The 26,965-nt window shown below is 41.3% G+C and overlaps 1 long non-coding RNA gene and 1 gene segment (V, D, J or C); one reads left to right on the plus strand and one right to left on the minus strand.

The window, feature by feature from the left end:
- Positions 1-7,429: 7,429 nt before the first annotated feature.
- On the plus strand, positions 7,430-8,901 carry LOC127431680 (Ig kappa-b4 chain C region-like). The segment is given in 3 exon segments: positions 7,430-7,438; positions 7,535-7,586; positions 8,431-8,901. Coding segments are annotated over 3 exon segments (378 nt in total).
- A 15,747-nt stretch (positions 8,902-24,648) lies between these two features.
- Positions 24,649-26,525, minus strand: LOC127431746 (uncharacterized). Its single transcript, XR_007895641.1, has 4 exons — positions 26,491-26,525; positions 26,235-26,282; positions 25,779-25,944; positions 24,649-25,653 (listed from the first exon to the last, which is right to left on the minus strand). It is a non-coding gene; the product is annotated as an uncharacterized LOC127431746 (long non-coding RNA).
- Positions 26,526-26,965: the final 440 nt, after the last annotated feature.

The following is a 26,965-nucleotide window of genomic DNA, read 5'->3' on the forward strand; positions in this document are numbered from 1 at the left end:
TCGATGATTGGTTCCTGGGCTCTCGGCGCCGCTCAAAGCAGCCGCGCCCCGCTCCAGTGCCTTTCTTCCTGGAAGTGCATGAGGAGCTGACAAAATTGTGGGAGGCACCTTTTACTGCCCGGTCAAGGCACTTAACTCCAGGTTGCTCCAGGGGGATTGTCCCTGTAATAAGGGCACTGTAAGTCACTTTGGATAAAAGGGTCTGCCAAATGCATAAATGTAAATGTAAATGTACCTATGCCCGCAGAGTGCCGCCACCTGGCGCGGATGCCCAAAGCTCCCATCCAAGCCCTGTAGGTTCACATCGTCCCTGACAGCCAAAGCCAACAGTGCTGCTGGACAAGCTGCCTCTGCCCTGCACGCCATGGCTCTCCTGCAGGTCCACCAAGCCAAGGCACTAAAAGAATTGCACGAGGGTAGTACCGCCCCAGATCTGATGCAGGAACTGTGCTCAGCGACCAACCTTGCTCTCCGACCGACGAAGGTCATGCCGTGGTCTCTCGGGTGGAAGATGTCCACATTAGTGGTCCAGGAGTGCCACCTTTGGCTCAACTTGTTTGAGATGGGTGAGGCCGACAAGACACGGTTCCTTGCTGCCCCCATATCCCAGGCTGGCCTATTCGGCATCACAGTCGATGACTTTGCCCAGCAGTTCTCGATGGTGAAGCAACAGATGGAGGCATATCCTGCCCCGGCGTGGCTCAAGATCCTGCGCCCCATCTGCTCGTCACCAAAGGCGTCCCCCGCCCCTTCGGCCCGGCCCCGGGTTGGAGCCTACCGCAGGAAGCAGATGCCACCCGTCTCACGGCTGGCTGCCAAGAACCCACGAAGGTCGTCAAAGCACCCCTGAGATGGGCGAACAACTGCATTGGAGCTGGTAGTAAGACCACTTCATCCCCCAGTGGAGGACAGGGTGGATAACCTTTTGTTGCCTTTTCATTTGATTTCGCTGCATGCCCAAGTGGCTGCGGTACCCAACAGTTCAGCAAAAGAGCGGTTTCCTCCTTCCCTGGGTCACATACCCGGTGTCCACGGTTGTCATCACGACCACCGTCCACCTTTTTTCCCTAGCAGGATTGGCGCTCCAGCGGCGGTCTCCCTGCCACTGCGCGCCCAAATGGCACACATCCACCCCCAATGTGACAGTCTCCACGGGTTGCGAGGACAGGCCTCTTCCTCCCCCATCCCAGGCTGTTCCGGGGTGGTCACAAGGAGCCAGCTCTGCCGCACCGCGAGGCCCAACCTAGCAGTACATCCAATGACATTGTCCCTTTGGTCCCCCTCGCGCCGAACTTGGATGTGTGGCTTGCACATTCCAATCCGTCGCGATAGCTGGTCCGAACCGTCGACTACGCAATTCAGTTCACTAGGCATCCACCCAGGTTCAGTGGTATCCACTTCACCTTGGTGAAGGACGAAAACGCTGCTACCTTGCGTGCAGAGATCGCCACCCTTCTACGGAAGGGTGTGATAGAACCTGTCCCTCCGGCCGATATGAAGAAGGGGTTTTACAGCCACTACTTCATAGTACCGAAAAAGGCGGTGGGTTGCGACCAACAGTCGGTGCTGACCTGTTTGAAGGCGTTCAAACAGAAAACATTGGTTCCACTGAAACTCTTTCAAAGGCTCCAGGGGCATATGGCATCCTCAGCGGTGGCCACCTCGCTCAGGTTGATGCATATGAGACCGCTTCAGCACTGGCTTCAGACTTGAGTCCTGAGATGGGCATAGCGCCACGGGACACATTGCGTGGTCATCACGCCGGTCTGTCACCATCTTTTCAGCCCTTGGACCGACCTCTTGTTTCTACTGGCATGAGTTCCCCTAGAGCAGGTTTCCAGGCACGTCGTGGTCACGACAGAAGCCTCCAAAACGGGCTGGGACGCTGTTTGCAATGGGCATGCAGCTGCCGGCATATGGACGGGCCCGCAGCTGCGTTGGCACATCAACTGTCTCGAGTTGTTGGCAATTCTGCTTGCCCTGTGGAGGTTCTGGCCGTTGATCCAGGGCAAGCACGTGTTAGTTCGGACAGACAACACGGCAACAGTAGCATATGTTAACCGCCAAGGTGGTCTGCGCTCTCGTTGTATGTCACAACTTGCCCGCCGTCTCCTCCTCTGGAGTCAGCAGCACTTCAAGTCACTGCGAGCCACTCACATCCCGGGCGACCTCAACACTGCAGTGAACATGCTGTCATGGCAGGTTACCCTCAGGGAGAGTGGAGACTCCACCCTCAGGTGGTCCAGCTGATTTGGAGTGAATTCAGACAGGCACAGGTAGATCTGTTTGCCTCCCAAGAATCCTCCCACTGCCTGCTCTGGTACGCCCTGACCGAGGCACCTCTCGGCATAGACGCGCTGGCACACAGCTGGCCTCCTGGCCTACGCAAATATGCGTTTCCCCCAGTGAGCCTACTTGCTCAGACTATGTGCAAGGTCAGGGAGTATGAGGAGCAGGTTGTCCTGGTAGCACCCTACTGACCCACCCAGATGTGGTTCTCGGACCTCACGCTCCTCGCAACAGCCCCCCCTCCCGGTGAATTCCCCTGAGGAAGGATCTTCTTTCTCAGGGACGGGGTACCATCTGGCACCCGCAACCAGACTTCTGGAATCTCCATGTCTGGCCCCTGGACGGGACGCGGAAGACCTAAGCGGTCTATCACCCGCGGTGGTAGACACGATCACTCAGGCTAGGGCCCCCTCTATGAGGCGCCTGTATGCCTTTAAGTGGCATCTGATTCGCTAAGTGGTGTTCTTCCCGACAGCAAGACCCCCAGAGATGTGCAGTCGGATCGGTGCTTTCCTTCCTGCAGGAGAGGTTGGAAGGGCGGCTCTCCTCTTCCACCTTGAAGGTGTACATTGCTGCTATAGCAGCACACCACAGCATAGTGGATGGTAAGTCCTTAGGGAAGCACGACCTGATCATCAGGTTCCTGAGAGGCACCAGGAGGCTGAACCCCTCCAGACCACGCCTCATTCCCTCATGTGACCTCTCTGTAGTTCTTCAGGGTCTACAGAGAGCCCCCTTTGAGCCTTTGCAGTCAGCTGAGCTTAAGGCACTCTCCTTGAAGACTGCCCTCCTGACTGCGCTCACTTCCATCAAGAGGGTAGGAGACCTGCAAGCGTTCTCTGTCAGCGAAATGTGCCTGGAGTTTGGTCCAGGCTACTCTCACGTGATCCTGAAACCCCAACCGAGCTATGTGCCAGGTGTTGAACCTGCGAGTGCTGCCTCAGGAGGAGGCAGACCCAGCCCTGTCGTTGCTGTGTCCGGTGCGTGCTTTACGCATCTATTTGGATCGCACGCAGAGCTTTAGGATCTCTGAGCAGCTCTTTGTCTGATTTGGTGCACAGTGGAAAGGAAGCGCTGTCTCCAAGCAGAGGATCACTCACTGGCTCATTGATGCCATAGCTATGGCATATCATGCCCAGGACGTGCTGCCCCCGGTAGGGCTACGAGCCCATTCTACCAGGGGTGTAGCGGCCTCCTGGGCCCTGGCCAGGGGTGCCTCTCTAACAGACATTTACAGAGCAGCAGGCTGAGCAACACCCAACACATTTGCAAGGTTCTACAACCTCCGGGTGGAACCGGTTTCATCCCAGGTAGTGGCATGCAATACAAGCGGATAAGCCGGGTTAGGTGGCCAGGTGTATCACTTGCACATAGTGCCTTTCACCTCCTCTGAGCTGAAGATGTGCTCCATTAATTCCCAGTAGTGTTCACAAACTACATTCCCTGGTTGACTTCCTCCGAGCCCTGTGGCAGTGGAGTTTTTGGAGAGACTCGCTGCTGGCCCAGTCCACGTGCTAACTAAGAGCCCTGTTCTGGGGTAGGTCCTCTGCATATGGCAATTCCCTGTAAAGTAACTCCATGTGATGTATATCTTCCACTAATTCGTTTCCCTGTTGGCAAACTGCGTCTTCCTTGGGCAGAGCCCCCTCTGCCACAGTCTCCATGTTTGTAGTAACTCCTCCCCCGTTGGGTAGGATCTACCATGAGACTTCTCCACATGGTCGGCAAGACCATGTGACGTATTTTCCACTTAAATATCCCCCCCTCTCTTTGGGTGAGGTGTGGTCTCCACAGTGTCCTCTGCAGGTCTAGTCAGGACACCCCCTGACTAGACCTGGCAGCCCTGTCGGATAATCCCCCTTGTTTTTCAGGGAGTGGAAAAAAAGAAGGGGAAAAGAGGCCATGACTGGGTTAGCCTGTCTCTATCTTTTGGGTCATCCACTTGTCCCCAAAGGGCCGTTCGACACTCATAACAATGAACAATTTTCATTGGCCTTTTATCAAAGACCAGAGGTGTCTCGGGCTCCCAAGAGTGATCCCTAGTGTCACTATATTGACACAATGTCTCGTTCCCTCCATCAGGGAGCGGAGGTTTACGCAAGTAACCAGGACGGTTCGTTTGATGGTGCTTAGCATGAATGCTTTAGACTACATTCCTAATCATGGTCTCTTTTAAAAGACATTTAGGAGTTTATTGATAAAGTGAAAGCAAGCAGTAATATAACTGAAATTAAAAGAACATTATAGAAGCTTAAGTTTATTTTAAAGAAAATACATTAGGCTTAACTTGCACGTCGAAAGCAAACCATAGGAAGGGTCTGTGTCGAGGTAGAACCGAGACGTAAAAGTATGCATCCTTCAGGTCTACTGCCGTGAACCAATCTTGATGCCAGATGCATGCCAGAATGTGTTTCTGCATTAGCATCTTTAACGGGAGATTGTGTAAGGCCCGGTTCAGAACTCGCAGATCGAAGATTGGCCGCAACCCACCGCCTTTCTTTGGTACGATGAAGTAAGGGCTGTAGAAACATTTCCCCATCTGACGGTGTTCTCGCCCTGCACTGAACTGAAGTTGACAGTGCTGAACCGGGGCGGGTGGCTGGCGAACTGAATCGCGTGGTCCTGGCCCTTCACTGCGACGGGTTGGAAAGCGTTTGCCACGCGTCCAAGCTCCAGGCAAGGGGCACTAAGGGGACAATCGCGTCTAATGTACCTGGGGGTGGGGCCTCACGGCAGGGGGGAGCAGGCAATGCCACGTCGAGGAGTGTTGCTTCGAACCGAGGCAGCTGCGCTGAGGGGGACTTCAAAGCACTTACCCTCCTTACCCGGCATAGGGCGGGTTAGTGACTGAGGAGAAGGGCCTCTTGGGCTGTCCTCGAGACTCGTCACAACCGGCTGGCCATTGGTGTGGCGCGGCTGAGTGCGTGAAGGCGGGGGGCCGCGTTCGCGGGGCCCTGGCTGCAAATGCTCGGTGTCTGGTGGCCGTGAACACCGCTCTTTTTTTGACAATTTGGGGACAATATATAATTTTGGCATGTTGACTGAAAATTTAGAAATTCTTTGACATTTCAAAATATATATTAACTACAGTCAATCTAGTGTGATACATGTGAAGACATATTTTTATCAAAACTTGTATAATAATTTATTTGAATATAACAATATATAAATCTCATTTGAGAATTAATAGGAAGTTCATTTAAATTACTACTAACTCATTACTGCTCAAAACAACATGGTAGACAAAATCTATGAACCCAGCATATTCTTTTTCTAACACAACAACATTAAAAAAACATCAAAAAAAAAAAAATAATACAACCCAACTATTCAACATCAATACTACTTTAATTTGTCTCTCTCTGCTGGTGTTGTTTGAGATTATCAAGACACTAATGAGCTTCATTATGAGGGTTAATTAGAGGAGGCAGATGGTACAGGTTACTGAGAGTCTTCAGTTTGTGTTTTTCCATGGAGAGAGGAAGAAGTGTTTGACTGTGAAGTGAATTGTAGTTCTTTGATATTGAGTGAAATTGTGCTGTGTGACTGAGTGTATTGAAGGAAAGCGTGTGATTGTGTGTTAAAAAGAAGAATAGAAAGAAAGAGGGAGGGAGACTCTTCTTTATTCTGTTGGATGTGTTTTTCCATTTTCAGAAATGAGGCGTTGAGTGTCTTGAAGAAGAATTGTCTCTCTATTAGAGTTAATTTTGATATCTGTGCTCTTGACTCTCCTCAAGTCTTGTCTTAAAAACACTCCTGAAAAATCACTTTATCAACACACAGACTCAATCAAACAAGAAACTCCAGCACTTGAACAACATGTATGTGACATCACCTCTCACTTTATATGAGCCTGTCCAACAGAGGGGGTGAAACAAGTCAAATGTTTAAAGTTATGAATTATATTAAAATATGACATCTGTGAAAACAAATGTTTTATGTTTGCATGATGCTGTATTCACATGGATAGGGGTCAGTAAAGTTTAAGACTAGTGTCATATCAGCCAGTAAAACATAAACCAAAAATTACTGAATTTATAATAAAATGTGTTGTCCAGTTTCATGTGTAGTGTTGAGTGTGAAATATCAAAATCAAAAACTTTGTGTCCATGTCAATTTATAATGTAACATTCAGAGAAACTGTTTCTGTATCAGTAGTTCCTCTTTCACAGAAGGAGGTTTTTGTACGACTCTTTATCACTGTGTGAACACATGTTTACTGTTGATCCAGTGATAACTCTGACAGTAATAATGTACTGCATCTTCAGTCTGGACTCCACTGATGGTCAGAATGAAATCACTATTAGATCCACTGCCACTGAATCTAGATGGAGTTCCAGTGTTGAGGGTTGTTGCAGCATATATGAGGAGTTTAGGAGCTTCTCCAGGTTTCTGTAAGTACCAACTCAAGTGGTATCCCCAACCAAATTCCCAGTAGACATCACTGCTGGTTTTACAGTTTATTTTAACTTGTTGTCCTGGTTGAGCTGCTGTTATTGATGGACTCTGAGTGACTGTGATCTGTCCATTACACTCTGAAACACATAATAAAATAAACGAAAATTTCTAATATTATTTCACAAGAGCTTTTTGACACTTGAAATAATAATAATAAAAAAAACTTTATACAACTCAGTTTATTTAATATTTGTGAAATGCACTGAAATAGATTCTCACCAGCAATGAAAAGCAGTAGAGAGCAGATAATGAGAGCGTGTGCTGTCATCTTTACTGTGAATGAGTGAGAACTGAAGGAACAGTGATGTTGGTTTGACAGTCCTGACTAACAGACAGTCTGATATTGTGCTTTAATCAGAGGGGTGGGACACACATTCAAAACTGTTTCCTCTCACCAGAAAATGTGACCGTTACAGGAGAACAGCAGAAATAAGAAACAATTACATGTCAAATTACATTCATACATTTCAATCTTTATCTTTTAGTTATTAATGCCAATTGCTTGAAATTCTAATGATTTTTGCTCATTGTGGATATCTCATGAACATTCAGTAGATCAAACTAAATCAAATGAGTTATAGAGTGGAGTTATTACATTCTAATAAACATGTTGTATATCATTTGGAATGTAATATGTATCTTTTTATTGTATTTTTTAAACAGTAGTCGATCACAATATGAAATGAATCATGTTTGAATGTGTGTTGTGTAAAGATGTGTTTGTGATCATGTGTTTAAAGTGCAGTTAGTGAAGCGCTCAGAGGTTTTTGTACAGCTGTTCTATTAGTTTGTATCACTGTGGGTCACTTTCGGCAGCGGCACCAGACTGGATGTTGGCAGTAAGTAAATCATCAAATCATCATTTTAATGTTATATGTGTTTGATAATGTGGAATGTGTCAGATTTATGTTGAATTGACACACAAATGAGTTCAGTGATTTGTCTCACTTTTTTAAAATTTTATGATTTTTATTTATATTTCTTTCTTTATTAATAATATCTGATTAGACAGATTGAATAATTTGGCTGTTTTTCAAGAAATGAAGGTGAACTTTAAAGACACTTAATTTTCACTTTGTCAGCACATGTGAATTCGTTGCTTGTACAGAAGTGAGATGTTATTCAGTTTTTGTAGCTGTTAAATGGCTCTGTGTTTAAATTACTAACATTATCAAGAGTTCATAAAAATGCTCCTTCAATATGAAATGTTTCTTAATGTAATATGTAAGATATAATGTTTTACTGTAGGAATTCTTTCACCAAATTAACTGTTAAAAGTTCATCATTGTACAGAATTTTCTTTTCTATTCTCTTGAGGTTGGGCAATGTCTTTTCATAGTTATTTCTTAATGTAGAAAGAGAAATTTATGAAGGACTTCTGTGTAAGTCTAACTGCAATCATATAAAGATATGTGAACTTTATTGATAATTTAATCAAACCGTCAAACTGACATCATTTTGGTAATTCAGAGTCTTTGGAGAAAAAAAATGTTCTTTATATGAGCGAACAGATCAACATGAAGAAAAAAACTTGCAGATTAATGTTGAAAGTTTTCAATTATATCTTTAAAAATCGTATAAAAAAATATAAAAATATATAATTTACTAATGTAATTTATTTAGTTTCAACCTGGAGAAAGAAATCTTTTCTTCTTTTGAAGATGTCTATTGTGTATTTGTCAGGCATCACTCGTCCTAAAGTGAGCGTCCTGCCGCCCTCCAGTGAAGAGATTTCCACAAAGAACACAGCAACACTGATGTGTGTGGCCAACAAGGGCTTCCCCTCAGACTGGAGCCTGAGCTGGAAGGTGGACGGGAGCAGCAGGTCTGAGAAGAGCAGTGCTGGGGTCCTGGAGAAGGACGGTCTGTACAGCTGGAGCAGCAGTCTGACTCTCTCTCAGGAGGAGTGGATGAAGGCGGTCACAGTGAGCTGTGAGGCCAAACAGAAAGACCAGCTGTCAGTCACTGGAGAAGTGAGGAGAGATCAGTGTTCTGAGTAGATCCTCTGGATTCTCTTCTGCTCTTCTCACTCATGTCTCACATGGAGACTAACAGTGGCCTTCTATTCACACAAGTATATGTGTGCTTTTTTCTTTCAGTGCTCATCCTCTCTTGTCAAAATTCAATAAACAAATAAAATATTCAATTATTAAAGTTTCCTGTCTTTCTTATTTGAAAATTTGATTTATTTATATTATTTGTGTCATTTGTTTGTTCAGTTCGCTCACATTTTATAAATAAACTTCACTCAATGAACCATGAAAACACCTGCAGAGACATTATGAAACAAGACTGTGCATTCAAATTAGGAAACTCAAACATATAGTACATATAGTAGAAAAATGTCCCCTCAAATTGTATTATCTGCATAAATATTTGAGGTGAATTGAAAGATAAACACAATTTCTGACATATACACTAATGACAGAATGCACTCAAACTGACATGAACTCCAAATGTTTGTGTAAATTTGTTGATTTGACAATGTGTCTAAGAGCATCATGTGCTTCAATAGAAGAAAATCTGATAAAAGCAAAAAAGGTCATTACACACACACACACACACACACACACACACACATAGGTTTTTGTGAACTACAAGGACACTGTACCCCAAACCAGTCTGTTGCTATATTAGGGGGACACCCCTTTCCAGTTGCTCTACAGAGATGTGGTTGATATCAAAAAATCTATTTTGAGCCATACAACATAGATTTCACTTCAGAGTTTGTTTACACAAAACACAACTTATAATGTAACAACCTGAAAATATACACATTTATGAGGACAATTGATAATTAGATGCACAAGCCCCGCCTGTGACACAAAATGGTATTATAAGGACTAAAGCGATTTATAAGGACAGTGGCTGTACAACACACATAAATGTCATTAGAGTGTATTAAAGGGTCAAACATGAATTAATGGAACATGGCTAAACACAAACTCAAAAGTGAAGGCATTGTGCATTAAAAGGACATACCTGATATATGAGGACAAATCATTAGACTCAGCACACATACACCAGCACTGTGCATTGCAAAGACATCCCACACCTGTGGGGACATACTCCAACAGACAACAGACCCAACAATTTAAAAGTATGTATGATATTTTTGTATAGTGATATAAATATGCAAGCATACCTTTTATAGAGTGCATTCAAGGACCTGCTATTTGTGTGATATGACTGTTTATCCACATGACCATATGATCTTTTAACAGACATGAGGACATATAACAGTATGCACAGTCAGTGAACAAGGAGCAAAGTTTAATTAGTGCTTGTTTTCAATAATATTACAGTAGTTGCCCTGATAATATTACACATCACAAGATACACTAACATTTTTCCTGTGTGTAAAGAAAAAAACCCTCTCAAATGCATGGAGGTGGAGAACTTAAATATCATAACCTTTCATAAACATAAAAAGTAGTAATGAACATTGTTGAAAGCACATTAAATCCTTCAACAGAAGTTTAAAACATTTCTAATACATATAAATAAAACAAAATAAACAACAACAACAACAACAAAACACTTATTCAGTATTATTCTTGATCTACACAATTCCCTAGTACACTGTTCAAATCAGTCAAATCAAATCAAATCACTTTATTGTCACACAGCCATATACACAAGTGCAATGGTGTGTGAAATTCTTGGGTGCAGTTCCGATCAACATAGCAGTCGTGACAGTGATGAGACAGTACCAATTTACAATAACATCAAATTAACACAACACAATTTAAACATCTGATATACACATAATTACACTCAACAATATACAAATAATAACATACACTGTACAGTATACAATACGCACTATATAGATACACATTATTCAATAAAAATAAAAAAATATAAAAAAGTATATATAGTATATATAGAATGTACAGTATTGTACTGTATGGACATTCAGGCTGTCGGTTGATAGTCAGTTGTTTAGAGAGAATATAATATAATAATAATATAATTTATGACAGTCCGGTGTGAGATATAAGAGTAAGGGTAATAAAGTGCAGTGCTGATGTATTTGATCATGGGAGATCAAGAGTTCAGAAGTCTGATTGCTTGGGGGAAGAAGCTATCATGGAGTCGGCTGGTGCGGGTCCTGATGCTGCGATACCGCCTACCTGATGGTAGCTGTGAGAACAGCCCATGGCTCGGGTGGCTGGAGTCTCTGATGATCCTCCGAGCTTTTTACACACCGTATATATTTCCTGGAGGGAGGGAAGCTCACCTCCGATGATGTGTCTGGCAGTTCGCACCACCCTTTGCAGTGCTTTGCGGATGTGGGCGGTGCTATTGCCGTACCAGGTGGAGATGCAGCCAGTCAGGATGCTCTCTACAGTGCAGGTTTAGAACCGTGTGAGGATGTGGCGGTTCATTCCAAACTTCCTCAGCCGTCTCAGGAAGAAGAGGTGCTGATGAGCCTTCTTCACAACGACTTCAGTGTGGGTGGACCATGTGAGTTCCTCAGTGATGTGGACACCCAGGAACTTGAAGCTGCTGACTCTCTCCACTGGTGCTCCATTGATGGTGATGGGACTGTGTTCTCTGTCTTTTCTTCTGAAGTCCACCACAAGCTCCTTTGTCTTACTGACGTTGAGGGAGAGGTTGTGCTCCTGACACCAGTGTGTCAGAGTGTGCACCTCCTCTCTGTAGGCTGTTTCATCATTGTCAGTGATCAGACCTACCACCGTCGTGTCATCAGCAAACTTAATGATGGCATTGGATCTATATGTTGCCACACAGTCATGTGTGTACAGGGAATACAAGAGTGGGCTGAGAACACAGCCCTGCGTGGCTCCAGTGTTGAGGGTCAGTGATGAGGGGATGTTGCTACCTATTCTAACCACCTGGTGTCTGCTTGACAGGAAGTCCAGGATCCAGCTGCACAGCGAGCTGTTTAAGCCCAGAGCCCGGAGTTTCTCATCTAGCTTGGAGCGCACTATGGTGTTGAATGCTGAGCTGTAGTCTACAAACAGCATTCTCACATAAGTGTTCCTTTTTTCCAGGTGGGAGAGAGCAGTGTTTATTGTAGATGCAATGGCATCATCAGTGGAGCGGTTGTTGTGGTAAGCAAACTGCAGCGGGTCAAGAGAGAGAGGCAATACAGAGCAGATGTAATCTCTGATTAGTCTCTCAAAGCATTTGCTGATGATGGGGGTTAGAGCAACAGGACGCCAGTCATTTAAGCAAGTTATTTTTTATTGTTTTGGAACAGGCACAATGGTGGATGTTTTAAAGCATGTGGGGACTACAGACAAAGAGAGGGAAAGGTTGAAAATGTCCGTAAAAACACCAGCCAGCTGGTTCGCGCACGCTCTGATGATGCGGCCCAGATTGCCATCTGGGCACGCGGCTTTGCGGATATTCACCCGTCGGAAGGATCGGGTTACATCCGCTACAGAGACGGAGAGTGAACTAACCTCTGTAGCTTCAGCCGCGAGAGCTCTCTCCGCGAGTGCGGTGTTATTTCCCTCGAAACGAGCATAAAAAGTATTTAGCTCATCCGGGAGAGAGGCAGCGGTGTTCATGGCGGAGTTTTTATTCCTTTTAAAGTCTGTGATGATGTTAATTCCCTGCCACATGCTTCTAGAGTTGGTGGTGTTAAACTGTCCTTCAATCTTGCTCCTGTACTGGCGTTTTGCGGTTCTGATAGTTTTTCGGAGGGCATAACTGGCTTGTTTATGCTCCTCCGCGTTCCCGGAATTAAAAGCGGAGGTCCGCACATTAAGTGCCGCGCGAACATCGCTATTAATCCAAGGTTTCTGATTCGGATAGATCCGTATTGTTCTGGTCGGAACCACATCCTGTACGCACGTTCTGATGAAACACATTACGCTATCAGTGTAAAGCTCGATGTCATCATCAGAGGCGGACCGGAACATCTCCCAGTCCGTGTGATCAAAACAGTCTTGTAGCATAGAATCTGATTGGTCCGACCAGCACTGGATCGTTCTGAGGGTGGGTGCTTCCTGTTTCAGTTTCTGCCTGTAAGCAGGCAGAAGCAGAATGGAAGAGTGGTCTGATTTGCCAAATGGTGGGCGGGGGAGGGATTTGTAGCCATCCCGGAAGGGAGAGTAGCAATGGTCCAAAACCCGGTCCCCTTGTGTGTTGAAAATAATGTGCTGGTGGTATTTTGGTACGACTGATTTTAAACTGGCTTTATTAAAGTCCCCGGTCACAATGAACGCGGCCTCAGGGTGTGCGGTTTCCTGCTCACTTATACTCCTATACAGTTCCTTGAGTGCCCGGTCTGTGTCGGCTTGTCGGGGAATGTACACAGCAGTGATAATGACCGCTGTGAATTCCCTCGGTAGCCAGAATGGTCGACACAGAAGCATAAGAAATTCCAGATCAGGGGAGCAGAAAGACTTGATAGAATGTACGTTCCTCTGATCACAGCAGGATTTGTTGATCATAAAACATACTCCACCACCTCTACTTTTACCTGAGAGGTCTTTCGCTCTGTTGGCTCGGTGCACGGAGAACCCCGCGGGTTCAACGGCTGTGTCTGGAATCTCCGCAGACATCCAAGTTTCCGTAAGGCAGATAATGCAGCAGTCCCTTGTATCTCGTTGGAAAGAGATCCGCGCTTTCAGTTTGCAGAACTTGTTATCCAGAGACTGAATATTTGCCAGTAGAATAGTGGGTAGCGGGGGTCGACTTGCACGGCATCTTACTCTGATGAGAACGCCGGCTCTGTTTCCCCTTTTCCTTTTGTGTTTCCGCGGCCGTGCTGCCCAGACAAAGGGCTCCGCTTGTGTGTTTGTAAACAGTGGGTCGGCATTGAGGAATGTGACGTCCGGTTTACGGAGTGAAATTGCTGAACCAATGTCCAAAAGTGTTTGTCTGTCGTAGACAATAAGTCAGACAACATCCAAGGCGCCAAGATGTTTGTGTGCCTTTACCAGATTGTTTGCGCTCTTCCCTCCTGCTGCACTTTCTGTCCTCCCGACCAGTGTTTTTGTTAATTGCTAAAAAAAAAGTAAAAAAAAAAAGAAACAAACTGAAAAAACTTGTACATGTTAATCATAAATTTAATATTCAATCTTCATTTCAACTTGTGTCATTAATTTTGATTAACATTAATATTTCCTTAAAATGGATTAGTAGTTAAAAACTTTTTATATTCTTGTCATACCTCGAGATGACCCTTCTAAGGCAGAGTCAACATCTGTGAATGGAAAAATCAAATACTAGAACAAACAGTAGTAGTGCTTGGTCATGAAATGAATCAAACCTCAATGGACATGCTGGTTGACTGAGGTAGAAGCTCATACCCTCTGAGTTGCCTGGAGGTTCCTCAACAGGTCGTCTAGCTCTCTTCTTTCCTGCGGTATGAATAGTATAGCTCAGTATAAAGGTTCTGGTGTCACATGTTCAAACATTTCATACACAAACACAAACTGTTCTACACCTTTAAGGTGAAACTGTAAATCTCTAGCAAGATATCCTCCACATCACAAACAAAAACAGTTAAAACTGAAAGCTGTTATTATTTTGTTGGGCAGTGATTTGATTGGTACTTTGTGGAATTTGTTGTCAAGGTACAATATAAGTCGGCTCATTTTTGTGGTAGGTCTATGACAAGTGCAATAAGCAGATCAACCTCAGCCTGTTAACAGCTAAAATATTTTAAATTAACTTGGCAAATTTACTTACATTTTGGTGCATCATATGGTACATTTCTTATGTTGCCTTCAATGATTTGATGTTTGTATATTTATATGCTTTTACCCATTTCTGTTAGTGTCTGTGGATATGTCTCCTCAGCATCACTGTCTTCACTTTGCTCAGAATCAGTAAAGTCTATGTTATCTAACAAAAAATAAACGTTTTGAGTATCAAATAAGTTTAACATTGAGTAAAAAAAAAATATAACACATAATGATCACCCTGAAATTTGATGAATATTACATTGTTAAATATTTAAGGTCTGTATGTAAGGGATTATCTTTCGGCTAGGAATACTTAGCCTTTACACTAAAATATAAAATCTAATTTGTAACAACTTAATAGCATTACCTTCAATTTCAATCTCTTCTAGTGTTTTGCCCTGAAGATTTGTAAGTGAACATTTCTCCATGGCAAGTAGTAGTTTGAATATTTTGGCCAGCTGGGTTGTACCCTCTGGAAGCCTGCAATACTCTCTGTGGACACGAATATCGTGGCCCAAAAAGTCAGCAACTTGGTCCAACTCATGCTTTTTAAGGTTTAGGACCTGTGACAAAGTTGCAACATGTTTGCGTAACTGTGTTGAGGAGTTCAGGGTTTTGCGCACCACACTCATTTGCATAAATCCTCAGACAGTCTTGTCCTCGATAAGGAGTCAAACAATTGGGCCTTGCAAACAGGAATGTTTTTCTTCTGGGACTCCACGCTCTTCTCTTCTGCTTATGAGGTGTGTTAAGGCATCAACCATGTCTGGCGATAGCAACACTGCAACTTTTCACCCCCTTTTACCCCAAATTTCCACCCGACTGTAATGTGCACAACATTTTTGTTCAAACTTTGCGAGGCCTACAGCAACATCCTTATGTAGCGCAGCTGTGTCCCTCTCTAGGAAACCTTTTAGTTGCATCTTTGCAACCTCTCCTCCACGTCTTCAGTTGAACAGTATTATTTTAGCTAGAGTTGCTCTGCAAAGTTCCCCATAGACTTGTGCTGATGGCATATTTTTCAAGTTCTCAGATGCTAAACCAGCAATCTTTTCAAGATGCTGGTGAAGACGTACATCCTCTGTGAAAGGGAGGGTGGATGGCTTGTTAAAGTGCCCCTCATTCAAGATGGTCAAAGCTGTGTGAGAAACAAGTTCAGACCACTAGTTTTTTGAATATCTGGGTTGACTTTATCACCTCACTGTCTTCTGCCATTAGAGCTCTGCAATGTATAATGTCACATATCTTATGCAATGAGTGGCCCAACTTAAGAGCAAGGCTTGGAGTCTGGTAGGAGTGTTTTTCATCAACAAACCCAGACACCTTCTTTACAGCTTGGATAACCACCTTAAAATTTGCAGGTCTTACAGTATCCTCAAGAGCTTGTATTGAAAATTCTCTTCGCAGGATCAGCAGAAGTCTTCCAACTTCCCAGAGCTTCTGTCCATGTTTATTGAAAAATGACTGGGCCAGCTGAAGAATGCAGAAGTCACTCTGCACAGCAGCAGAGATGTCATCGTCTTTCATTAGAGTTAACAGCTTCCAAACACCCTATGACATCTGTTGACACAGAGCTGTATTAGACATTGTTGCCAAAGACAAGACCCTAGTTCTTCCTGGCTCTGCCCGATCTTCCACTGGTTTTGAAAGACAATTTCGAACGTGCCGCAACAGGTCTCTCTGGAGAAACATTGCATGGCAATACATACAATGCACATAATCTTGAATTATATTTCTTTAGTTTGTGACTGAGTTTTAACAATCCAGTCCCACTCACTAAAACATCTGTATTGTGTTCATAGTTCCCTTTATTCCACAGTTTGTCCAGCATTTTTTGATGTTCTTTGGAGTATTTTGGCAGTGCCAAAGCCCAAGCAACATTCACATTTGTTTTCTCATGGATTTTTAAGTGACGTGTAAATTTTGGCTGTGGTTTTCCACAAATGTAGCAGTAATTCTTCTTGTTTACTGAAGAGGATATATTTGAAGACTGTATGTGTGGATCTTCCCCAGTTCCTGTGATATCTTTAACAGATGTGTCTTCAGTATTACCAATCCTTCCCTATCTGTCACTCACTCGACGTGAGAGAGTGACAATAAATTTGGCATCTTTTGTCAAGACGAGTGGAGTGATAAAAACTGAAATGTCTCAGTGCTGTTTTACTAAATATCAGCAGTCTTGGAAAGCCTTTTTCAATCAGATTCAAGGACTGAAACTGTTGTATAATCACAAATAAAGCTACAAGAGCATTCAAATCTTTGATATTTTTTCTCTCACTCTCTCTTTAGCGTGTCGGTCATTTTGACCCGGTCACCCGCAGCCCACTGACACAAGATCAGCTGATTCCCAATCTGGCCATGAAGGAAGTGATCGATGCTTTCATCCAGGAGAATGGCTGGGTGGAAGACTACTAAACACACACACACACACAAACACACACACACACACACAGACACACACACACACACACACACACACACAGACACACACACACAGACACACACACACACACACACACACACAGACACACACACACACAGACACACACACACACACACACACACAGACACACACACACACAGACACACACACACACTCGAGCGGACTGCAGCAGAGTTCCCCGATACACAGAATGAATGAATTCCTCCTGTATGTTCATGCACTTTAATCTATGTAGCTTTGCCGTAGAATATTGTACCTATAGAGGCCATCGGCCTCAGGTCACCTCGCCCTCCGTCTGTCGGTCTCTCTTTCAGACTCTTTTGGATCATCGCTGGTCTCTCGGATGCGATTAAACTGGGGATGATATGAATTATTTTACCCATGCTCTCTCATCTTGCCTTAAAGGGAAAGTTCACCCAAAAATGCACATTTTGTCATCATTTACTCGACCTCATGTCATACCAGCCCTTTGTATTATTTACTATTTGCAAGAAAGTCTTTGACAGAATGTCTGAGTTTCTGTTTGTCATTTAAGGAAAGTTGATGTTGATTAATTCTGCCAAGCTCCAAAAATAACACAGTGACATCATAGAAATGGCCCATATGATTTGTACGCTATAGTCATACACTAGCTTTGTGTGGGGAACAGACCGAAATTTAAGTCATTAATCAATCTCGCCTTTCGATGTTGGTACTGCAGAATTTGCTTTTGGCATCAGTGATGTCAGACCTGGTGTGATGCGTTCTAAGGCGCCATTGTTGTATCAAAAACAAATGCAAATGAGATTTGAGAGCAACGGTGTAAAGGAAGATTTTCAGTGAATAACTATTAAAATATCAGTCTGGTTTTCACATAAAGCTATCGTATTGCTTCAGAAGACTTGATATATAGTGTACACGTCGTATGAAGTACTGTTGTGATCACTATTATGATGTTTTTTTAGCGCTTAGAAGTTTAAATCCACTTTCCTTATGCAAATAAATATGCAAGTATTATGGAAAAGAGCAGCTCGGACAATATGCTAAGTATCTCCTTTTGTGTTTAACGGAGGTAAAAATAATACAACATGACGGTGAGTAAATGGTGATAGAATTTTCATTTTTGGATGGACTATCCCTTTAACAGACATGTCCAATTATCCCTTTACATAGATTTGTGTTCAGATGTTTGACACTTTAATTTTTCATAGACTAGAACATTGGCTAATGTTTGCTGTCACTGGGTTAAACAGTAAAGCAGCTGAATAATTCTAATGTTTAAAGCAAAAGACAATGCTGTAATTTCATTACTGAATGTGAAATTATAAACATCATTAATGAGACACTCATTAAGAAGAGGAAACATGTCATTGTTACACAGGTTGGTGTGTGCGTTTATTTGTGTGTGTGTGTGTGTGTGTGTGTGTGTGTGTGTGTGTGTGTGTGTGTGTGTGTGTGTGTGTGTGTGTGTGAGAGAGAGTTTATTCTTTAGGGGCTACTAGTCACTATAGATATCTGTATGCAGTATGAATGCGATATGCGAGTGTAAAAAGTTATAACATGTAGAATGTTTCTAAGATACTTCTAAAGCTTGGGTTAGAGCAGGATGATGATTATAAAGTTTTGTAATGAGCGTGTAATCCACAACATATATCCTGACATTCATCCATCTGCTGGCTGCCAATCAAAACAAACTGAGAATGTGTGACATAAAGATTACATCATCATTGTTATGGTGTATTATACATTTAGTCTTACTTTGTGTCTGTGTTAAAGAGAGAGGTAAGAGATCAGACTTTTTTTTTTTTTTTTTAATTTTTGGGGAAACTGAATTTAGTTTTCTGTCTGACAGTCACACAGGCATACATACACTTTTCCTGTGTAGTATCAGTATTTTTTTGGTCAGACAGCCCTTGCTAGTAGCTGGATATTATGGTTCCTGAACTGTTCATCTGGCTCAGTTCAGAATATTACTGAGGTGTAACTTATTTAGGTTTGATGCATGAAAAAATAAATGTTTTCTTTTTTTCTTTTTTTATTATAATTATTTATGAAATGTGTTGAATTTAGGATTATTCTTTGCACACAAACCTTTGTGGTGTTTCAGAGTTGTAGTTATGACCCCAAATAAGCAAACTAAATTCCTGTAGCGCAACTCTGATAAATTGTATACCTTAGATGCAGTATAAGACGCATTGGGAAAGCATCTGGCAAATGAATTTTCCAAAAGAGAAAATTTGCTAGATGGACGTTTTTTAGGTGCCGTGTCAAATTAAAAAGAACTTAAACTTTTAGCACCCTGTCTAGCTTTTCTAGAGCAAGAACGCATTTGCTCTGAACGGTCCCTCCCCCCAAAAAAATCCCTGTAATTTATGGACTCAAGTGGGATTTTACTTCAATACATGTCAATATATTAATTTAAGTTAATGGTGATGGGTATCAGTTATATTTTGATGAAAGATTTGTAAGCCTGTGATTAGCTATGCTAGTTGACTTTCATCACAACAGGGACTAAAAGTGGTTCAAGAAACGAAAACTGAAACTGAACGATAAATGGTTTATCAGAGTACATTATTGGAGTTACACCACTTGCTGTTGCCCAAAAAAAATGGGGTTTCACTCTTTTAAATGGAACATGATGAGCATGTGCTTTGATTCTGAAGGCAACTGCTACATCACACAACTCTTTGCCTAATTGCACGTTGTAGATGTAGTCTTTCGTGACATGCTGCTGAAGACCTTTTTGGCAACTATATACATTGGCAAGAAAAGTAAGTGAACGCTTTGGAATTTGCTGGTTTTCTACATTAATTGGTCATAAATTGTGATCTCATCTTCATCAAAGTCACAAGTATAGACAAACACAATGTGTTTAAGCTAACAACACACAAACAATTATAATCTTTCATGTCTTTTTTGATCACATCCCATTAAACATTCACAGTGCTGTGGAAAAAGTAAGTGAACCCTTGGATTTAATAACTGGTCGATCCTCCTTTGGCAGCAATAACCTCAACCAAGTGTTTCATTTAGCTGCAGTTTAGAAATGTACAATGTTCAGAAGGAATTTTGGACCATTCTTCTTTACAGAACTGCTTCAGCTCAGCCATATTCTTAGGATGTCTGGTGTGAACAGCTCTCTTGAGGTCATTCCACAGCATCTCTATTGGGTTAAGGTCTGGGTTCTGACTGGGACTCTCCAAAAGATGGATTTTCTTTTCTTGTAGTCATTCTGCAGTGGATTTACTTTGATGTTTAGGGTCATTGTCGTGCTGCATCACCCAACTTCTTCTGAGCTCCAGCTGGCATACAGCAACCCTGACATTATCCTGTAGGATATCTTGATAAACTTGGGAATTCATTTTCCCCTCGATGATGGCAAGCTGTCCAGACCCAAAAGAGCAAAGCAGCCCCAAATCATGATGCTCCCTCCACCATACTTCACCGTTGGGATGATGTTTTCATGTTGGCAGTGATGGGCAGTAGCTTTGCTACAAATAGCGAAGCTATTAGCTTAACTACATTTCAGAGAAGCGAGGTGGTAGCTTCGCTAGTTTTTAAATCAATTAGCTTTTCAGCAGCAAAGCTATATTTTTGACAAGGTTGCGGTGTAGCGTTGAGAAAAGCTACACCGGTACATCATGCCTTGTACCTGGTGTTTTCTATCGCCAGTTTTGAATAAAAACTAAAGATGTCCGATCACAAATTAATTGCTCATCTGAGTCGTTTTTTTAAAATGAATTGGTCACACGTGATAGGAAAGCAGTCTGAATCGGTTCACGATTCAATCTGAATACCTCAGAAAGCTGCTGAATCATTTATGCGTGCTCTCACTTGCCAATAAACTCATGGAGTATTTTATGACACGGAAAATAAAAATAACGCTGGTTGCAGTGGATCTACAATCAATGGAAATGAAACCTGCAAATGCATCCTATCGTTTACCAGTGATAAAGAAGATCTTTATAAAGTTCAACACGTTCGCAGCTTGTAAACGACTTCTGCAGGTAAATACATTTTCCAACCAAAAGAGTATCAAAACACGTATTAGCCTACATGAAAACACACAAAAAGTACCATGACATTACCATGTTTTTTGGACATGTACCATTACCTGGACGCACTATGTTAATACAATGTTAGACTATATGAATATGGTAATAATATAACGAAGAACCATGGTATTTTTTAATTACTTTGAAACACCATATAAATACAATAGTATATGAATATGGTAATCATATATCAATTTACCATGGTAGTAACATGGTATTCTTTGAAGTACTTTGAAGCACCAAGCAAATACAGAATGGTACATAAATATGGTATTTATATGTTAAAGTCAGGGCCGTAGCTAGTGGGGTGAAAGGTGGTAACGATTCTAGGGGCCCACAGGTCCAGGGGGGACCCACAACAACTTCTAAACCATATTTTTTAATAGGAAAGGGGCCCAGAATAACTTGCTACGGTCCTGATCAAAGTACCATGGTATTACCATCTGATAACATCAGAAATCACATTGTCATTGCCCAGATGTGCTCACACACACACACAGACAAAATATGGCCTCTGATGATATATCCTGTAATTCTGTGTCCAGCTGCTTTATTTCTGTATTGTATAGATGAATATATAGATGAATAGTATACTGTATGTACACAGAGTTTTTATACAGGAATGCAAATTAAATTATGTGTAAATGGGTATGGGTTTGTAGAGGAAGTGGTCTAAATCTGAATAATAAAATGTAAAAATGATGACTTTAAATGTTGAACACATGGGTTTGTATAAGTAGCATGTCTAAATATGAATTTACATGTTTGTTCTTTACGTGCACATGCTGGTATGTATTGCACCATATTGTATACTTGTATTGCACTAAACTGTAATATACTGTACCAAGGCTTTGATAAACATCATTTGAATAAGTCTTTTAGGTGCTTTGTCTATGATGGTATGCTCTGTGCATCTGCGGTTGAAAAAAATCTGAAGTAGCTTAAATGTAGCAAGCTACTTTTGGTGTGTAGCTTGTAGTGTAACTTGCTACTTTCTCTGAAGTGTAGCTTTTAGCTTAGCTTAACTAATGTTTCTGTTGAGTAGTTTGTAGCTAAGCTTGCTACATTTTTGGAGTAGCTTGCCCAACACTGCATGTTGGTATGCAATCCCCTTTTTTACGCCATACGTAGTGCTGTGTGTTCTTCACAAGCAATTCAACCGTAGTTTCATCTGTCCACAGAACATTTTCCCAGTAGTGTTGTGGAGTGTCAAGGCTGTCTTTGGCAAACTTCAGGTGCGCAATAATGTTTTTGTTGGAAAGCAGCGGCTTCCTTCGTGGTGTCCTGCCATTGACACCATGCCTGTTTAATGTTTTCCGTATAGTAGACACATGAACAGAGATATTAACCAGCTCCAATGATACCTTCAAGTCGTTTAGCTGATTTTTTTTTATTTGTAATTATTTTTTTACCTCATTGAGCATTCTGCGGTGTGCCCTTTGAGTCATCTTGGCTGGACGTCCACGTCTAGGGAGAGTAGCCACAGTACTAAATCATCTCCATTTATAGACAGTTTGTCTAACTGTCTGACAGATGAATAACTAAGTTCTTCAAGATAACATTTTAACCCTTTCCAGCTTCATGCAAAGCAACAATTCTTGATCGTGGGTCTTCTGAGATCTTTTTCTGCGAGGCATGGTCCACGTCAGCAGATGCTTCTTGTGAATAGCAAACGTAAAATATTTGAGTGCTTTTTATAAGTCAAAGTAGCTCTAACCCACACCTCCAATCTCGTTTCATTAATTGGATGCCAGGTTTGCCAACTCCTGACTCTAATTAGCTTTTGTTGATGTATTTAGAGAAGGGGTTCACATACTTTTTACAACCTACACTGTAAATGTTTGAATGATGTATTCAATATGTACAAGAACAATACAATATTTTTTGTGTTATTAGTTAAAACAGATTGTGTTTGTTCATTATTGTAACTTAGATGAAGATCAAACCAGCTTTTAAGACAAATTTATACATAAATGCAGGTAATTCCAAAGGGGTTCACATACTTTTTCTTGCCACTGTATAATTACTACACATATATGCACAATTAATCCAAATGCAAGGAAAAATATCGAGGTTAAAAGTACATTTCTCAGTTGTTTCCAAGTCTTCACTGAATTATTGTTAGAGATGATGCATCATAAAATAAAATAATTCAGATGTATATTTTAAATATTTGTAGGGATATATATATAATATAAAGAATGCATTTATTGTAATGACTTTTTATTTTTATTTTTATCTAGGCTAGTGTATACATTGCTTGTTATGATTCTATGCTGCTAATTCCCCCACATGGGACAAAAAATGATTGCTTATTTTCACTTATTTTGGGTGAGGCAAGTCCCTTATTTTGGGCTTGCTTTTCTTGCAAGATCTGGCAACACTTCAACTGGTATATCACCCAATTTTAGCACAGAGTACTGTTATTTAAAATAAGGCTAGCCAATGCTAAGCTAGTTAAGCTAAGCCAATGATACAATAAGTTACTCTCATTTATTATTGATTAAACTGTTTTACGTTTATACAAGTTTGTATAAGTATATATAAGAACATTTTTCATATTAGTCCCAAACCATAAATGAATCATCTATTAATCATAATTGTACTAGTATAAACATATTAATTACATAATCATAACTCATATTAATGATATAAGACAATCGTGTTGATTTGTCCTTTTCTATGTTTCTTTCTTCTTGAATCTATTTTTACACTGTCCCAATGAACCCCACAACCTGTACAACCCCACAAATACATAGCATAACTTTAATAATTTATTGACAAAAGTCAGTAAATATTTTGTGACATTAAATGTTATTTGTTTTTTTTTAACCTAAGAACTAGTGTTTGTTCCACCAGAGACATTCGACAAAGAATAAACAGTAGCCGATGCCAACCAACCCCGGTCTCCCCTATTTTACCTGTAAAGCACTTTGGTCAAATTCTGTTTTTCTTTTTAAATGTGCTATAGAAATATGTTCATAATTAATAATAATTCAAATGCATTTAACTTAACGCATAATGTAATGAATAAATCTTTAGTACTGTGACAATGAGGGAGGGAGTCTAAAGGTGCGTCCCAAACCGCACACTTCTGCACTATTTTATGTCATATTGTAGTGTATGTAGTGCGAGTAGTATGTTTACACTGAAAATGAAACAAAAAGAAGTGTACTTTGAGTACCCGGATGATGCACTTTTTCAACTGTCAAAACGGAGTGTGGAATGTTGGCAGAGGTGGGCAGAGTAGCCAAAAACTGTACTCAAGTAAAAGTACATTTACTCAAGTAGAAGTAAAAGTACTAACATATATAATTATTTGAGTAAGAGTACTCAAGTATCCAATTAAAAGAGTATTCAAGTACTCAACTCGTTACTTTCACAAATTACATAATGGACATTAACTCCCACATATTCCATTATATAATAGACATATAACACGTATTACAGAATGTGACGAGGAGGAGGGTGTGACCGGGTCATGATGGAGCACGGCTGGCACTGAATCAGCTGATCAGTGGGAGAGCGAGATGAGGGGCGGCTGGAGACGCCGGTTCGAGAGAGAGACACATGCGGATGTTTGTTATGTTGGTTTTACAGTGCATCCGGAAAGTATTCACAGTGCTTCACTTTTTCCACATTTTGTTATGTTACAGCCTTATTCCAAAATGGATTAAATTCATTATTTTCCTCAAAATTCTACAAACAACACCCCATAATGACAACGTGAAAGAAATTTGTTTGAAATCTTTGCAAATTTATTAAAAATAAAAAACGAGAAAAATATCCCTCTTCTGAGCAGGGATCTGCCTGAATGCAGATCCTTGTGGTGGGCACCATGCTGAAGGCAAATGTGCTAACTTCTCTATCTAGTTGACTTCTGTGGTTCTTGATAAAGTCCCTTATGGTCTGACACTGTTTTGGTCTCTCCAGATTCATGATGTTCTGCTGTGGCTCTTCAAACCTTTCATAGATCAATATCATGCACTGACAGGAAGCTTCTTCATAAGTAGAAGTAACCCCACATTCATTTTAAAGAATATGGATCTTAAAGAAAGTACATTCTGAAATCCGAAGGAGCAGGACGTAGTTGGCAAAGGGAAAAAAATAGAATAAAAACAGGACTGAACTGTAGATTTGCCTTCATTTGGCTTGAAACGAGTTTGATCTACATCTGTTTGGTTCAGGCCAGATGAACCGGGGATCTCTTCCACAGGAAACTGGCTTTCATCATCATTTTTCCTCCAGTGACTTATTGCAATGTAACACAAAAGTCAACTTATCTTCTGTTTTACTGTATGGTCTGAAATATAACAAGCTCATGTAAACTGAAATCAATTAACTTGAGCTCTAAGCTGCATGACCACTTTTATATAATGCAGCAAAATATTCTGAAACAACATTCAAAAGGAGCACAGGCTTTAAAATTCTGGATGAATGTAGGAATGGAGATCTCTGTGGTTGACACTATGGTGAAGGCATTGTTTGCAGCATCAGCTTGTGTCAACTTCTCATCTAGTTGACCTCTGTGGTTCTTGATAAGTGCCTTTTTTAAGGTCTGACATGGTTCCAGTTTCTCCAATCATGTACTGATCTGGTTCCTCAAACCACTCATACAGTTCTATGATAATGGAGCTTGTATAAAAGACTTTTTCATTAGCAGCGTCTGGTTCACTGTATGGCGAGATAGTAAATGTGTCCCTGAGATGAACAGATTTCACTGCAGGTGTTTGAGTGACTGTCACTGAACCTCTTGATTCTACAGAAGGACAAAATATTAATATTAGTAAAAGTTCAGACAAACTGGTTTCCTTTTCGGTGGGAAATAATTTCTAGCACACATGATCAGTCATATAGAGTAGAATGAGTTTAATTTGTTCTTACCTCTAAAACAGCAGCTAGTTAACATCCAGATGAAGATGGTGATGACAGTCATGATTACTGTGGATTTAGATTCTGGATGAAGAAGTTCTCAGTCTTCAGTCTTCAAACTCACTGAACTATTAAAAACTCCCAGACAACTGAAGCATGTGCTGCCAATGCAAAGTGTCTAAGTGGAAATTAGTTTTAAAGGTCAAGTCAGATAATGCAAAAAAAAAAAAAAAAAGAGTTAGATGTTACTTATGTTGTGAGTTTGCATCTGAACAATTGAACATTTTGTCTTTGTCTGATGTTACAGGTCTCTGGTAATTCAAATGGCACAGTTAGATATGAGAGTGAGCTCCATCAAGATATGAAACGGTAAAATTGTTACGGGTCAACATGATGAATGAGGTCAAAGGTCAGAAGCAGGGACTAAAAACAAAATGTTCTTCATTCAGTGCGTGAGTGTTATATCACCTGACGGGGGCAGACTTCTTCCGTACATTACAGTGATGCAGCAGTTTCCTTCAGGATCAAAACATGTTTCATTATACAAAAATAATAAAGTTTCTGAACAACATACATTTGTGACAAAAAATACAATTCACTACTTAAAGTGTCTTTCTACTAACAGAGAAAATTAGATGTAGTATTTGATCAAGAAAGACTTTTGGTGAAGTTTTACACATTTAAAATGGTTTTGAGACATTAATAGTTGAAAAGATGCATTTACTGGTAAAACTAAATGAATCCACTTGTGGTTTGAACATGATCACTGGAGACAGATCTGATCTATTCTGAGAGAAACAGAATCATTCCACACTGACAATGCAAATGTGATTTTCACCTCACACTCTCAGATTCACTGTTTGATTGGTTAAATGATCTGAACTGGAACACACCAGTTTCACTTCTGCTCTATAGAGTCGTTAATCGTTTTTGAAAACAGCCCGGGAACCACCGGCGCCGGAACGAGTTTTGAAGTGGGGTGGCAGCAAACTGGGCTGGTTGTGATGTCATCACAACAACATTCTGCAGTCAATATGTCCAATTTATACAAAATAATAAAATAAGAAATTAATTTGGCCAATTTATACCAGACCAGCTTCAAAGATTGTCAAAAGCAAAAAGCACAGTGACTGACTAGTTATTTATCAACATACACAGTTTGAATGCTGAAGTAATCTAACTAAACAGATTCAAATCCT

The sequence above is a fragment of the Myxocyprinus asiaticus genome, chromosome 41 (assembly GCF_019703515.2).
Source record: "Myxocyprinus asiaticus isolate MX2 ecotype Aquarium Trade chromosome 41, UBuf_Myxa_2, whole genome shotgun sequence".
Taxonomy (NCBI): Eukaryota; Metazoa; Chordata; class Actinopteri; order Cypriniformes; family Catostomidae; genus Myxocyprinus; species Myxocyprinus asiaticus.